This window comes from Capricornis sumatraensis, chromosome 2, assembly GCF_032405125.1.
Source record: "Capricornis sumatraensis isolate serow.1 chromosome 2, serow.2, whole genome shotgun sequence".
Classification (NCBI taxonomy): domain Eukaryota; kingdom Metazoa; phylum Chordata; class Mammalia; order Artiodactyla; family Bovidae; genus Capricornis; species Capricornis sumatraensis.
Window position 1 is genome coordinate 55,273,046 of NC_091070.1, and position 13,698 is coordinate 55,286,743.

Genomic DNA, 13,698 nt, shown 5'->3' on the forward strand with positions numbered 1-13,698 from the left:
CCAGATCTCCTTTGTTGATACTGTGGGGCTGCCGTCCAGAGGCTCACAGCAGTGGCCCACCCTGATGCTTCCCGGTTATCATTGTTCATGTGCTCCAGGGGGAACCTGGAACAGCCCTGGGTTCACATGCATCTGCTCTTGAACTGGAGGTCAGAGGCTCTGTGCTGCTGTGACCTCAGCCAAGTCTTCTGACCTCTCTGTGACTCAGCTTCCTCTTCTGTGACATTGATGTCTTCCAGTCCTCTCAATCAGACCTTTTTGTCCCCAAAGCTGCTTAACAATAGTCACAGCATCTAAGATGCTGCCGCCTAGTTGTTCCCTAGGTTACTTCCTGTGGACTGACATGGGGGTCTCTTGATTAGGCTTGAGTATTCTGCTGATGCTCAAACCTAGTTCCCCAACCTTCCAGAAAATGTATTCAGAATTTTTTTTGTACCAATGCAGTTTACAGGTTGAAGAGGCATCATGATTCAAGTCTTAATGTAGCCAGAACTTTAACTTGACCCCTTCTTAAAATATTTTTTTGTTTATTTGTTTGTTTGGCTGCACCGGGTCTTAGCTGCAGCATGCAAGACCTTTGTTGAGTCATTCAGATCCTTCTTTCAGGTGCACACACTCTCTAGTTATGGTGTACGGGTTCAGAAGTTGTGGTGCTGGGGCTTAGTTGCTTCTTGGCATGTGGCATCCTGGCTCCTTGACTTGGGTTGGAACCCATGTCCCCTGCATTGCAAAGTGGATTCCTAACCACTGGACCACCAGGGAAGTCCCTTGCCCCTTTTTCTGGCTAGTGTGATTGAAAGCAAATCCAAGACTGCATACCATTTCACATGTCATTACTTAAGTATGTTTTGCTGACAATTACAGAACATTTAAATAATTAAAATCCCGCCTAACTGCAAATGCATCCTGATGCCAAACAAAATTAGCAGCAATTCTTTAATGACATTTAATACCCGGTTTGTGTTAAATTCTCTCCCACATAGTATTTAAAATATCATTTTATACTTGGTTTGTATGAAGAGCCAAATAAGGCCTAAAGTGGTTGATGTTTTCCCTTTTTGAAGAACAGCTTTATTGAGATGGAGCTTACATACCATACAACTGACCCATTTGCAATTTACATTTCAGCACTTTTTAGTGTATTCACAAGATTGTGCAACCTAATCACCACAACCTGATTTTAGAATGTTTGTATCCCTCCTAAAATAAGCCCTGTGTCCTTTAGCAGTCACTTCCCTGATCTCCCTCTCTATTCCCCAACCTCTGCAACCTCTAATCCTATTTGCCTCTATAGATTTGCCTATTCTAGACATTCCATATAAACAGAAACGTAACAATTTGCAGTCTTTTGCCATGAACTTCTTTCACTTAGCATAGTGCTTCCATATTGTGGCATATATCATACTTCATACATTTTTTATTGCCAAATAAAGTTACACTGTATGGCTCAACTACATTTTTTTCACCCATTCATCAGTTGATGGAAATTTGAGTTGTTTCCATCTTTTGGCTATTACAAATGATACTCCGATGAACAGTCATGTACAGATGTTTATGTGGACATATGTTTTTACTTTTCCTTGATATATGCCTAGGAGTGGAATTGTTGTTTAATGTTTTGAGAAACTACCAAACCATTTTCCACAACAGCTGTGCCGTTTTACATCCCCACCAGCAATGTGTGAAGGTTCCCATTCCTCCATACCCCCGCCAACACTCCTTATGACCTGTCTTTTTTATTGTACTGTCCTACTGGGTATGCACTGGTGTGATATAGTGGTTTTTCTTTGTGTTTCCCTGATGGCTGCTGGTGTCGAGAATATTTTCACACGCTTTTTGGCTATTTTTATATCTTCTTTGGAGAAGTGACTGTTCAGACCCTATGACCATTTCAATTGTTTTTTAAAAAATCATTCAGTTCAGTTCAGTCGCTCAGTCATGTCCGACTCTTTGTGACCCCATGAATCCCAGCATGCCAGGCCTCCCTGTCCATCACCAACTCCCTGACTTCACTCAGACTCACTTCCATCGAGTCAGTGATGCCATCCAGCCATCTCATCCTCCGTCGTCCCTTTCTCCTCCCTCCCCCAATCCCTCCCAGCATCAGAGTCTTTTCCAATGAGTCAACTCTTCGCATGAGGTGGACAAAATCATTAGTTGCAAGAGATTTCATACAAGTTTTTATCAGCTACATAATTTGCACTTATTTTCTCCCAGTATGTGGGATGCCTTTCACTTTTTTCAGTGATTTCTCTTGCAGTTCAGTTTTTCAGATTTTTATTTAGTCCAGTTTACTTTTTTTCATTTGCTGCGTGTACTTTTAGTATTATATCTTAAAAGCCTTTGCCTAACCCGGGGTCATAAAAATTTACTCTATTTTCTTCTAAGAGTTAAACTTTTAGCCCTTACATTTAGGTCAGTGATCCATTTGGAGTTCATTTTTTATAGCAATCTTTTTTTAAGTTATTATTTATTTATTTATGTGTTTTTGGCTCCCCTGGGTCTTCATTGCTGCGCACGGGGTTTCTGTAGTTATGGCCAGCAGGGGCTACTCTCTAGCTGCAGTGTGCTGACTTCTTATTGCAGTGGCTTCTCTTGTTGTGGAGCACAGGCCTGGCGCTCACGGGCTTCAGTAGTTGTGGCTCACGGGCTTAGTTGCCACACTGCATGTGCAATCTTCCCAGACCGGGGATTGAACCCCTATCCCCTGCACTGGCAGGTGGATTTTTACCACTGGACCACCAGGGAAGTTCTGGAGCTAACGTTTTATGTGTCATGTGAGGTAAGAGGTCCAACTTCATTGTTTCGCATGTGGCTATCTAGCTGTCACAGCACCGTTTGTTTAAAACACTGTTATTTTCCCATTGAAGCATCTTAGCACTCTTGTTGAAAATCCACTGTCTGTAAAGGCAAGGGTTAATTTCTGGCTTCTCAATTCTATTCTAATGTCAGTACTACACTATCTTTGTAACTGTGGTTTTACAATACATTTCTTTCTTTCTGTGCTTACAGATTTCAGCTCTTCTTTTAAATAATTATTTAGTTTTGGTTGTGCTGGGTCTTCATTGCTGCACGGGCTTGCTCTAGTTGCTGTGAGAGGGCCTACTCTCTAGTTGCTGTGCCTGGGCTTCTCTTGCTGCGGAGCTGGGGCTCTGGGGTGTGCAGGCTTCAGTAGTTGTGACACGTGGGCTCAGTAGTTGTGGCTCCCAGGTTCTAGAGCACAGGCTCAATAGTTGTGGTGTACAAGCTTAGTTGCTCCTTAGCCTGTGGGATCTTCCTAGATCAAGGATTGAACTTGTGTCTCCTGCACTGGCAGGCAGATTCTTCACCACTGAGCCACCAGTGACACCCCATAAATACATTTCTTAAAACTCTCTTAATCTGTTTGTGTGTCAAATTTTTTACCTCTACCCGCAAGCCATTTATTTGTGAAAAACCTGGGTTATTTTTATAATATTTACCATGATGGGATTTGGCTCATAGTATCCTGGTAGTATCACTTACCATGTTTCTCTATCTCTCTTTTTTTAAACTATTATGAGGTTTTTTGGTAAGCTTATATTTGTATCTGGATTCTTAAAGAAATTTATATTCAGTTATATATTTACTTGTTTTTTTTTCTCTGTTGCCAAGAATACTTCTAGGTGAAACTGTATACTTACTGGTTTATCAGTCAGAAGGCATGTGTTGGGTGGTTATCCCACTTTCATTAATGCTAAAATTGACCATTTGATTTGGATCAGACATCCATCTATTATAAAGTCCCCCATTGACTTGCCACTTTCTGGTTTTAGCAGCCACTCATGCTTGCTTAGAGCTATTGACCATCCCATGTAGAGTTGTAAAATGATCATTTTGGACTTCTGTTATTCCTTCTGCATTTATTAGCTTTGTTTCTTTTCCTTTGTCAATTGTCAGTATGAACTTGTGCCCTAGTAACCTCTTAAGGTGATCAGTGATTATTTCTCAGAATCGTTACTGAATTTTACACACCTGTGTTTTGACCCATTGAGGTCTTCATTCTTTCTGACACTCAAATTGCCCCTCACATAAAAATAATTATATGACATCTGGGCTTTGCCTCAAAATCATCCATTAGAGGTAACGTGGATAAGGAAGTAGATGAGTCATGAGTTGTAATTGTTGAGTCTGGGCAGTAGGTTCATTGTTCTATTTTCTCTTCTTTTGTATGAGGTTTTAAAAATCATGTTAGTGTGTGTGGGGGGTGTGTGCTCATTCCTGTCTGATCGGTTATCCCTTGATGTCAGTCCATTGTCATTTTGATAACTTCCTTGATTGCAGTGCAGGAGACCCCGGGGTTGGGAAGATCCCTTGGAGAAGGGAATGGCTACCCACTCCAGTATTCTGGCCTGGAGAATCCCATGGACTGTACAGTCCACAGGGTTGCAAAGAGTCGGACACAACTGAGTGACTTTCACGTCACTCACTTGATCCTCAGGCGCAGGAAGCCCCAGAAACATTTTATACATCTCCTGTCCCAAAGCTAGAATCAGTCATTTCTCCAAGGATTCTTTTTAGTGGAACTGACATTGAAGGCCGTCTGGCTGATCCACTAGAGTGCTCGTCTCAACCCAGTTGTCCTTGCCCTTAGCCTCTGCAGTGGACAGAACTAGAAAAGGTTTTTAGAAAAAGAAAAGTGAATCAAAATTCAGGTCAGTATTTGCATTCAAATGAAAGAGTGCAAGATTTCATTTAACTTCTTTTGCTCTATTTTATGCTAAAAATCTTGATTTCTGACAACTACCATAATTACTCATTTACTTTATTCTAGTCATTTTTAACATCTACTTACTTATATAATGTAATATACTAATTTTACAGTATGTGTATTTGTGTGTATATTTAGGGTGAGAGTAGATATTAGTTTAAAAATAATGATTTAACAAGTCTACTATGGCTCATTTTATATTTAAGATATTTCTCATTGGGGTGGGTATAGTCAAAGACTTTTTCAAAGTTAGGCTCTATCAAACACTGTTCGGTTCATTTGTTTCAGTTTGCTTTAGAGTTTTAGGTGTTGCATTTTATCCTCTTTGTGATTTATTTTGGTTCTAAAATGAAGACTACCGTATAAGGAAAATTCAAAGGTTTAATTTCCATCCATGTTCCCTTCTCCTTGTTTTTTCTTTCTTTCTATGAAGAATCATTTTTATTTGTACTAGAATTACCCTTCTAATGTTTAAAAAATACATATTAAAAGTATAAAATGGATATTCTCCTCCTTTTTCCCCAAAAGCTGGCATACTGTACACTCTAGGGTGCTTTGTTTTGTTACTTTACAATATTTCAGGACATTCTTTCTTCTTGAACTATGTTATAATAGTCTGACCTTTTTATCAGACTAGTTTTATATTTGTGTTCTACTTAAGTGCATTGTGGGATATGGCCATCTGTTATTAATTATACCATAAAATACTGAGAGTTAGGGACTTAACTGTGAGTTTTATGAAAAGTCTCTTTTTCTTTCCTTCTCATCATAGAGTAAGATTAAATGCCTTACCTTTTTAACTCTCTCTCTCTCTCTCTCTCTCTCTCTCAGTCTAAAAGAATTCCTGCCCAAAGAATACATCAAGCAGAGAGGAGCTGAAAAGAGAATATTTCAGGTATTGGGAATGGTCAGAGCTTTGTTATTCTCCTCACTTCCTGTCCTCATTCATTAGTCTGAGAGGGGCCTCCGTACATAAAAGCTTCAGACCCCGTGCATGTACTCCACTTATATAATAAATGATTAGTGACTCAGGAGGAAAGGATCTGACAGTTCTACTTTGGGCAGATTTATTATCTTAATCCATACCTTCTTGCTAAAGGTTACTTAGCCCTTCTGAGAAAAATGTGCATACATTTAATTTCAAAGACATTATCTTTGAAGCATTGAAACAAGGTGATTTTCCATTAAAATGTACCAAGGAAGAAGCTACAAGGAGCTTTTTTTTAATCCTGAGATTTGTTTTTGCACCTTAGAATCTGGGAACTGGTGTCTTTTTAAAATCCAGATTTATTCTAAAATTCAGAGAGGTATCTATTCTAGGCAACCAGTAAGAAAAGCTTTGTCGTCAACTTTGCCAAGAAACACTCACTCTAGTGAATCCAAAATATCAAAGTCTTCTTTGGCATTGAAATGTAAATATAAATTGAAAGAGATAAATTTCATGTGTATAAAACATAGTTTTTAATCCATTATTGTTTCCACACACTGAGATGTCCAGGCTTTTATATGTCATGCTGTTTGGAAAATTTTATCTTTTGCCTGTATATTAGAATGATAGCTCTCTCAGGACAATAATATTTTTCTAGTCCTCGTTTGAAGTATTGGTCCTGAACCTTTTGAAACATAGAGTGCTTTGAAAATTAGGTTACAGTTACAGCCCCTGTTCTTGTCACACTGCACATGCATGAATTGTTCCCTATAACGCAAAATCTGCAGGGAATTTGGGCTCACATTCTAGTTAAGAAGCCTTGCATTAGTGCTTTCTGTGTGCTTGGTCAGCAGGGACGTGCATCTACAAATAAATAGATGCCATGTGAAGTAGTACCTCTCACCAAGTCCACCTGTGGTCAGAGCTGCAGTAACTGGTCCCTGCCTCTGTCGCTTTTGTAGGAGCACAAGAACTGTGGAGAGATGAGCGAAATAGAAGCCAAAGTCAAGTATGTCAAATTGGCCCGGTCCCTTCGGACATATGGTGTGTCCTTCTTCCTGGTGAAGGTGAGCTGGGTGTGGTGGAGGGAGCATTTATCTTTACCACTTCTTCTGTTAAAAGTGTTCACAGATAAGCTTGGTGGTAGTCCCTTTTTGGTTGTTGTTTAGTTGCTCAGTCTTGTCCCTTTGCGACCCCATAGACTGCAGCATGCCAGGCTTCCCTGTCCTTCAGCATTTCCCAGAGTGTGCTCAAAGTCATGTCCATTGAGTCAGTAATGCCCTCCAACCGTCTCATCCTCTGTAGTCCCTTTTTCCTGCTGTCTGTCTTTCCCAGGATCACATGGTCTTTTCCAATGAGTTGACTCTTCCCATGAGGTAGCCAAAGTATTAGAGCTTTAGCTTCAGCATCAGTCCTTCCAATGAATATCAGTGTTTATTTCCTTTAAGATTGACTGGTTTGATTTCCTTGCAGTCCAAGAGACTCTCAAGAGTCTAGGGGTAGTCCCCAGCCCCCTAGCATTTGCACGTGCAGCCTCTTGGCAGTTGTGACCTGAGTTGAGCAGTGGGACAGACGTGAAGTTAGCTATGAGGCTGGTGAGTGAGCCTGGCTGCCCTCAGGTCTCAGAACAGCTGTGTCTTGGCTCTGCTCTTTGTCACTACTGTAAAGTCCCCAAAGGAGTGCCTTTACTTTTACTTGCTAGTGCTTTCTCCTAAGAATGTTTCACTTATGTTTTCAGGAGTGCACTGGACTAGGAAGTTTGCTGACCACAAACTTAATGGCACTTAATTTGTATCCTGTTAGATGGGTTTGCTTGGAAAAGGCAATGGCACCCTACTCTAGTACTCTTGCCTGGAAAATCCCATGGACAGAGGAGCCTGGTAGGTTGCAGTCCATGGGGTCACTAAGAGTTGGACACGACTGAGCGATTTCACTTTCATGCATTGGAGAAGGAATTGGCAACTCACTCCAGTGTTCTTGCCTGGAGAATCCCAGAGCTGGGGGAACCTGGTGGGCTGCCGTCTATGGGGTCGCACAGAGTCGGACATGACTTAGCAGCAGCAGATGCATTTGCAGATTTTATGTGGCCTTCAGATCTGTTTTTTTTTTTTGCAAATTCCTGGCCTTCCAACCTAGAAGGACAGAGATGGGTCTGAAATTCAGTTTATGAACAAGCAGAGAGTGTATTATTGAGTTGATGAGGAAACTCTTCCAGTAACTTCCTCATTTTTACATCTTGTCCAGCACATGATTTGTCCTGGAGAAGGTTCCATGTGTACTTGAAAAGAATGTGTAATCTGCTGCTTTTGGATGGAATGCTCTGTAAATATCAAGTTAAGTCCATGTGGTCTAATGTTTCATTTAAGGGCTGTGTTTTCTTATTGATTTCTCTCTCTGAATGAACTGTCCATTGATATAAGTGTGGTGTTAAACTCCCCCTGTGTTATTGTGTCATTGTCAATTTCTCCTTTTTTCATGCCTGTTAACATTTGTGTTTTATGCTGAGGTGCTCCTATATTCGGAGAAGGCAATGGCACCCCACTCCAGGACTCTTGGCTGGAAAATCCCATGGGCAGAGGAGCCTAGTGGGTTGCAGTCCATGGGGTCGCTAAGAGTCGGACGTGACTGAACGACTTTACTTTTACTTTTTACTTTCATGCACTGGAGAAGGAAATGGCAACCCACTCCAGTGTTCTTGCCTGGAGAATCCCAGGGACTGGGGAGCCTGGTAGGCTGCTGTCTCTGGGGTCGCACAGAGTTGGACATGACTGAAGCAACTTAGCAGCAGCAGCAGCAGCTCCTATATTGGGGTGCATATATATTTACAATTGTTATATTTTTTTCTTGGATTGATCCTTTGATCATTATGTAGTGTCCTTTGCTTCTTGTAAGATTCTTGACTTTAAAGTCTTTTTTGTCTAAGTGTTGCTACTCTGGCTTTCTTTTGATTTCCATTTGCATGGAATACCTTTTACCATTTCCTCACTTTCAATTTGAATGTATCTCTGGATCTGAAATGAGTCTCTTGTAGGTGGCGTATATACAGGTCCTATTTTTGTATCCATTCAGCTGTTTGTTTGGTGTCTTTTTGTTAGAGCATTTAGTCTGTTTGCATTTAAGCTAATTATCAATATGTATATTTCTGTTGGGCTTCCCTTGTGGCTCAGCTGGTAAAGAATCCACCTGCAATGTGGGAGACCTGGGTTTGATCCCTGGGTTGGGAAGATCCCCTGGAGAAGGAAAAGGCTACCCACTCCAGTATTCTGGCCTGGAAAATTCCATGGACTGTATAGTCCACGGGGTTGCAAAGATTTGGACATGACTAAGCAACTTTCACTTTTCATATTTCTATTGCCATTTCAGTAGTTGTTTTGGATTTTTTTTTCCCCCTTTCTTATTTTCTCTTCTGATTTGATGACTATCTTTTGTGTTGGGTTTGGATTCCTTTTTCTTTTTTTTGTCGGTGTATATCTATAATAGTTACCATGAGGTTTTTGTATAGCAGTGTATGTGTATACCTACTTGTTTTAAGTTACTAATCTCTTAATTACAAATACATTTTAGATCCTCTGCATTTGTACTCTTCTGTCCTTGTGATTACTGTTTTTGATACTGTATTTTACATGTAATTGTTTTATGTATCCCTTAACTGCTTATTGTGGATACAGATGGTTTTACTACTTTTGTCTTTTAACCTCCTTACTAGTTGTATGTAGATGACTTCCTACTTTTATTGTATATTTGCCTTTACCAGTGAGCTTTTTCGTTGTAACCTCCTTCTTTTTAGTTGTAGACTTTTCTTTTCCACCTGGAGAAGATCCTTTAGCATTTGTTGTAAAGCTGGTTTGGTGGTGCTGAATTCTTTTAGCTTTTTCTTGTCTGCAAAGCTTTTGATTTATTCATCAGATGTTAGTGAGAACCTTGCTGGGTAGAGTATTCTTGGTTGTAGGTTTTTCTCTTTTATTAGTTTAAGTATATTGTGCCATTGTCTTTTGGTCTGCAGAGTTTTGCCTGAGAAATCAGTAGATAGTCTTACGGGAATTCCTTGTGTGTTATCTGTTGCTTTTCCTTTATTGCTTTCAATATGCTCACTTAAAATGCTCTCATAACAGCTAAAAAGAGGTAATTATGTGAAGTAATGAATGTCTTAACATTCTGTGGTAATCTTTTCTCAATATTTACATATATCAAATCATTATACTATGCACCTTAAACTTATATAATGTTCTGAATCAGCTTTATCTAAATAAAATTAGAGAAGATGGCATCATGTGATCATTTTAAATAAAACTCCTAAGGTGTTTGATAAAATTCAGCTATTCATGATAAAAATTTCTGTAAAATTCTAGAATACAAATATACTTCCTCAATAGGATAGAATGTTTTAAACCTATCACAGGATTCTACTCAACAGAGAAGTGCTAGATAGAAACTTACAGAAATTGAGATCAGAACAAGTTACCCTTTAACATTGTTTTGTACATTCTAGGAAGTGTGGTAATATGTAAAAAAAAAATTTAAACATATATCTTTAGGAAATGAAGAAAAATTATTATTAATATTTGCTATGTTTGTTTATCTTTTAGCAAAGATATACAGAATCATATTTTTAACTATTTGATATAACCATAGATTCACAGGAACTTGGAAAAATAATGCAGAGAATCAAAAAGTCAGAGTAACAAGTATGGGTAAAGATGTAGGGAAACTGGAGTCCTCATATACTGCTGGTAGGAAAGTAAAATGGTGCAGTCACCTTAGAGAACAGTCTGGCAGTTCCTCAGATGTTAAACATAGAGATGCCATATGACCCAGCAGTTCTACTCCTGGGTATACATAGCTAAGAGAATTCAAAGCATGTATTCACAGAAAAATTTGTACATGAAAGTATATAGCTGCATTTAGCCAAAAGATGGAAATACCATATTCATCATCGGATGAAGGGATGAACAAAAAGTCATATATCCATGAGGTGAAATATTAATTGGTCATAAAATGTAATGAAGTGTACTGCTTCATACTACAGCATGGATGAATTTTGGAACTGTTATATGAAGTGAAGGAAGATTTCTTTACAAGAAAAACAAAAAAATCCTATCACAAGATTTCTTTGGTATAGAATGTCCAGAAAAAGGAAATCCATAGAAACAGAAAATAGATTAATGATTGCTTAAGAGTGGGGTGGGATCATGGGACATAGGTGAGTATTAACTAATGATACAGGAATTTTTTTTTTAGATGATGAACATGTTTTAAAATTGACCATGGTGATAGTCGCACATATCTGTAAAGATACCAAAATCCACTGAATCAGATACCTTAAATGGGTGAATTGTATGCTATGTGAATTATATCTCAATAGCATTTTAAAAATTATAAAGATGCTGAGAGTTCTCTTTTCATCAATTTTCCCTCAATGGTAACATGTCAATAGTATAATGTCACAACTAGACAATCGCCTTGGTACGTACAGTTCATAGACCTTAATCAGATTTTGTGTTCTATATGTACTCGTTTATGTGTGTGTGTTTAGTTCTATGCAGTTTTCTCACAAGTGTAGACTTGTGTTACCACCACTGTAGTCAAGATATTGAACTGTAATCCATCGAGAATACCTTGTGCTACCCTTTTATGGCCATAGACACCTCCCACCCCTTCCTGCTTCTCCTCACACCCTGCTCCCTTCCCCCGGTCTCTTTACCCAGTAACAACCTCTAATTTCTTTTCTGTCTCAATAATTTTGTTATTTCAAGAGTACCACATAAGTGGAATCATACAATACATAAATTTTTTACTTCTTTTTTGCATTTAGCAGAAATGCCTTAAGATCTATCCAAGTCATAATGTATATCAATAGTCCCATCACTTTTTATTGCTGAATAGTATCCCGTAGTATGGAAGTAGCAGTTTGTTTAGTCATTCATCTCTGAAGGACATTTGGGTTGTTCCTAGTTTGTGGCTATTATGAACTAAGCTGCTATAAATATTTGTGTATAGATTTTTGTGTGAATGAAGTGTTCATTTCATTGGGATAAATGCCCAAGAGAACAATTGCTGAGCCATATGGTAAGAACACATTAAGCATTATAACAAACAGCCAGGCTATTTTCTAGAGTGACTATACCATTTTACATTCTTACCAGCAAAATATGAGTGCTCCAGTTTCTTATCATCCTCTCCAGCATGTGGCGTTATCATTTTTTTTAATTTTAGCCTTTCTGATATGTTTTATGAAATCTTATTACAGGTATATTTTGCATTTCCCTAGTGGCTAATGATTTTGAACATCTTTTCCTGTGCTTATTTGTCATCTGTGTATCCCCTTCAGTGAAATATCTGTTCACAGTTTTTTTGGCCAGTTTTCTAGTTAGATTTTTTTTTTTTCTTAACTGTTGAGTTTTAAGGGTTCTTTATATATTCTGGATCCAAGTCCTTCATTGAGTGTGATTTGCAAATATTTTTTCATGGTCTGTAGCTGTGTTTTTATCTCCTTGACAAGGTCTCTCACAGAATCTTGTTGTTTAGTCAGTCACTAAGTCATGTCCTACTCTGCAACTGCCTGGACTGCAGCGTGCCAGGCTTGAATACACATTCTTAATTTAGGTGACAAGTGTTTTATCATTGTTTTCCTTTTTATGAATCTTGTTTTAAGTGTTACATCTAAGAGTTTCTGTCTGGTACTTCCCTTGGTGATCCAGTGGTGAAGAATTTGCCTCCCAATGCAGGGGATACAGATTCGATCCCTGGTCCAGGAACTAAGATCCAACATGCCGTGGGGCAGCTAAGCCCATGTCCACATCTACTGAGCCCACACTCTAGAGCCACAAGCTGCACCTGCTGAGGTGCACATGCCCTAGAGCTTGTGCTGAACAAAAACAGGAGGCACTGCAGTGAGAAGCCCACACACTGCAACCAGCGAGCAGCCCCCACTGGCTGCAACTAGAGAAAGACCACACAAAGCAACGGAGACCCAGTGCAGCCAAACTAAGTAAATAAATGAACTTTAAAAGCAGAAAAACTCAAAAACAAATAATACATTAAAAAAATTTTAAAAGAGCTCTAACTCTAGGCTCCAAAGATTTTGGATACTTTATGGTTTTGCATTTATGTCCTTGGTCCATTTTGAGTTTTTGTATAAAGTGTGAAGGTTTTCGATCAAGGTTCATTTTTGACCTGTGGATGTCCAGTTGCCCCAGTACTGTTTGTTGAAAGGTGTTTTCCCCATCGTATTGAGTCTGTATCCTTGTTAAATTAATTTGAATATATTGCTGTGGATCTATTTCTGGGTGCCCTAATCTGTTTTGCTGATTTGCATATCTGTCCTTCTGCTGATATCACACTGTCCTGATCACTTTAACTGTATAGTATGCCTTAACATCAACCTGAATGATTCCTTTCACTTTTTTCTTCTTTTTCAGAATTGTTTTAGCTACTTTAGATCCTTTTCCTTTCCATGAACACGTTAGAAAAACCTTGTCTGTATTCACACACGAAAAAAACTAAGCTGGGATTTTGATGGGCATTGCATCGAAATTATAGATCAATTGGGGGAGAATTGATAACTTTACTATGCTGAGTTTTTCAGTCTATGAACACGGTATTAGATCCTCTTTGATTTCTTTCAACATTTTGTAATTTTCAGTGTGCAGATACTTGTACATGTTATAACAATATACAGAGTCATTTTAAATTTTGAGATTTATTTTAAATTCAGTGAATAAATCAAGTAAATTTACATGACATATGTCAAAAACATGAAATAACCCATGTGTATGTGTGTATACCTATGTGCAACCATTTAGAATATATGGTAATAAGAGATCACACACAGAATGGCAGACATACACACAAAATTGTTTGGGTAAGGGGTAGAATGTGTTTTAATGGCATAAATAACAGATTTCTCTAGGTCCTCAATTTGAACATACCATTAAATCTTGAAGGCAGTTCATTGGCATAATTTAAGAAGTAAATTAAAAGTGAGTGATTCATTCATTACTTGAATAGGCTATTCAGAATCCTAAATTTAAAAACTCAACGA

At 38.6% G+C, this 13,698-nt stretch overlaps 1 protein-coding gene across 1 annotated transcript in view; it reads left to right on the plus strand.

The window, feature by feature from the left end:
• Positions 1–13,698, plus strand: part of TLN2 (talin 2) — a 208,630-nt gene that overhangs the window by 19,620 nt on the left and 175,312 nt on the right. Inside the window, exons 7-8 of the mRNA XM_068964068.1 lie at positions 5,561–5,624; positions 6,620–6,724. Coding sequence (XP_068820169.1) covers positions 5,561–5,624; positions 6,620–6,724 — 169 coding nt within the window. The remainder of the gene's footprint in view (positions 1–5,560; positions 5,625–6,619; positions 6,725–13,698) is intronic.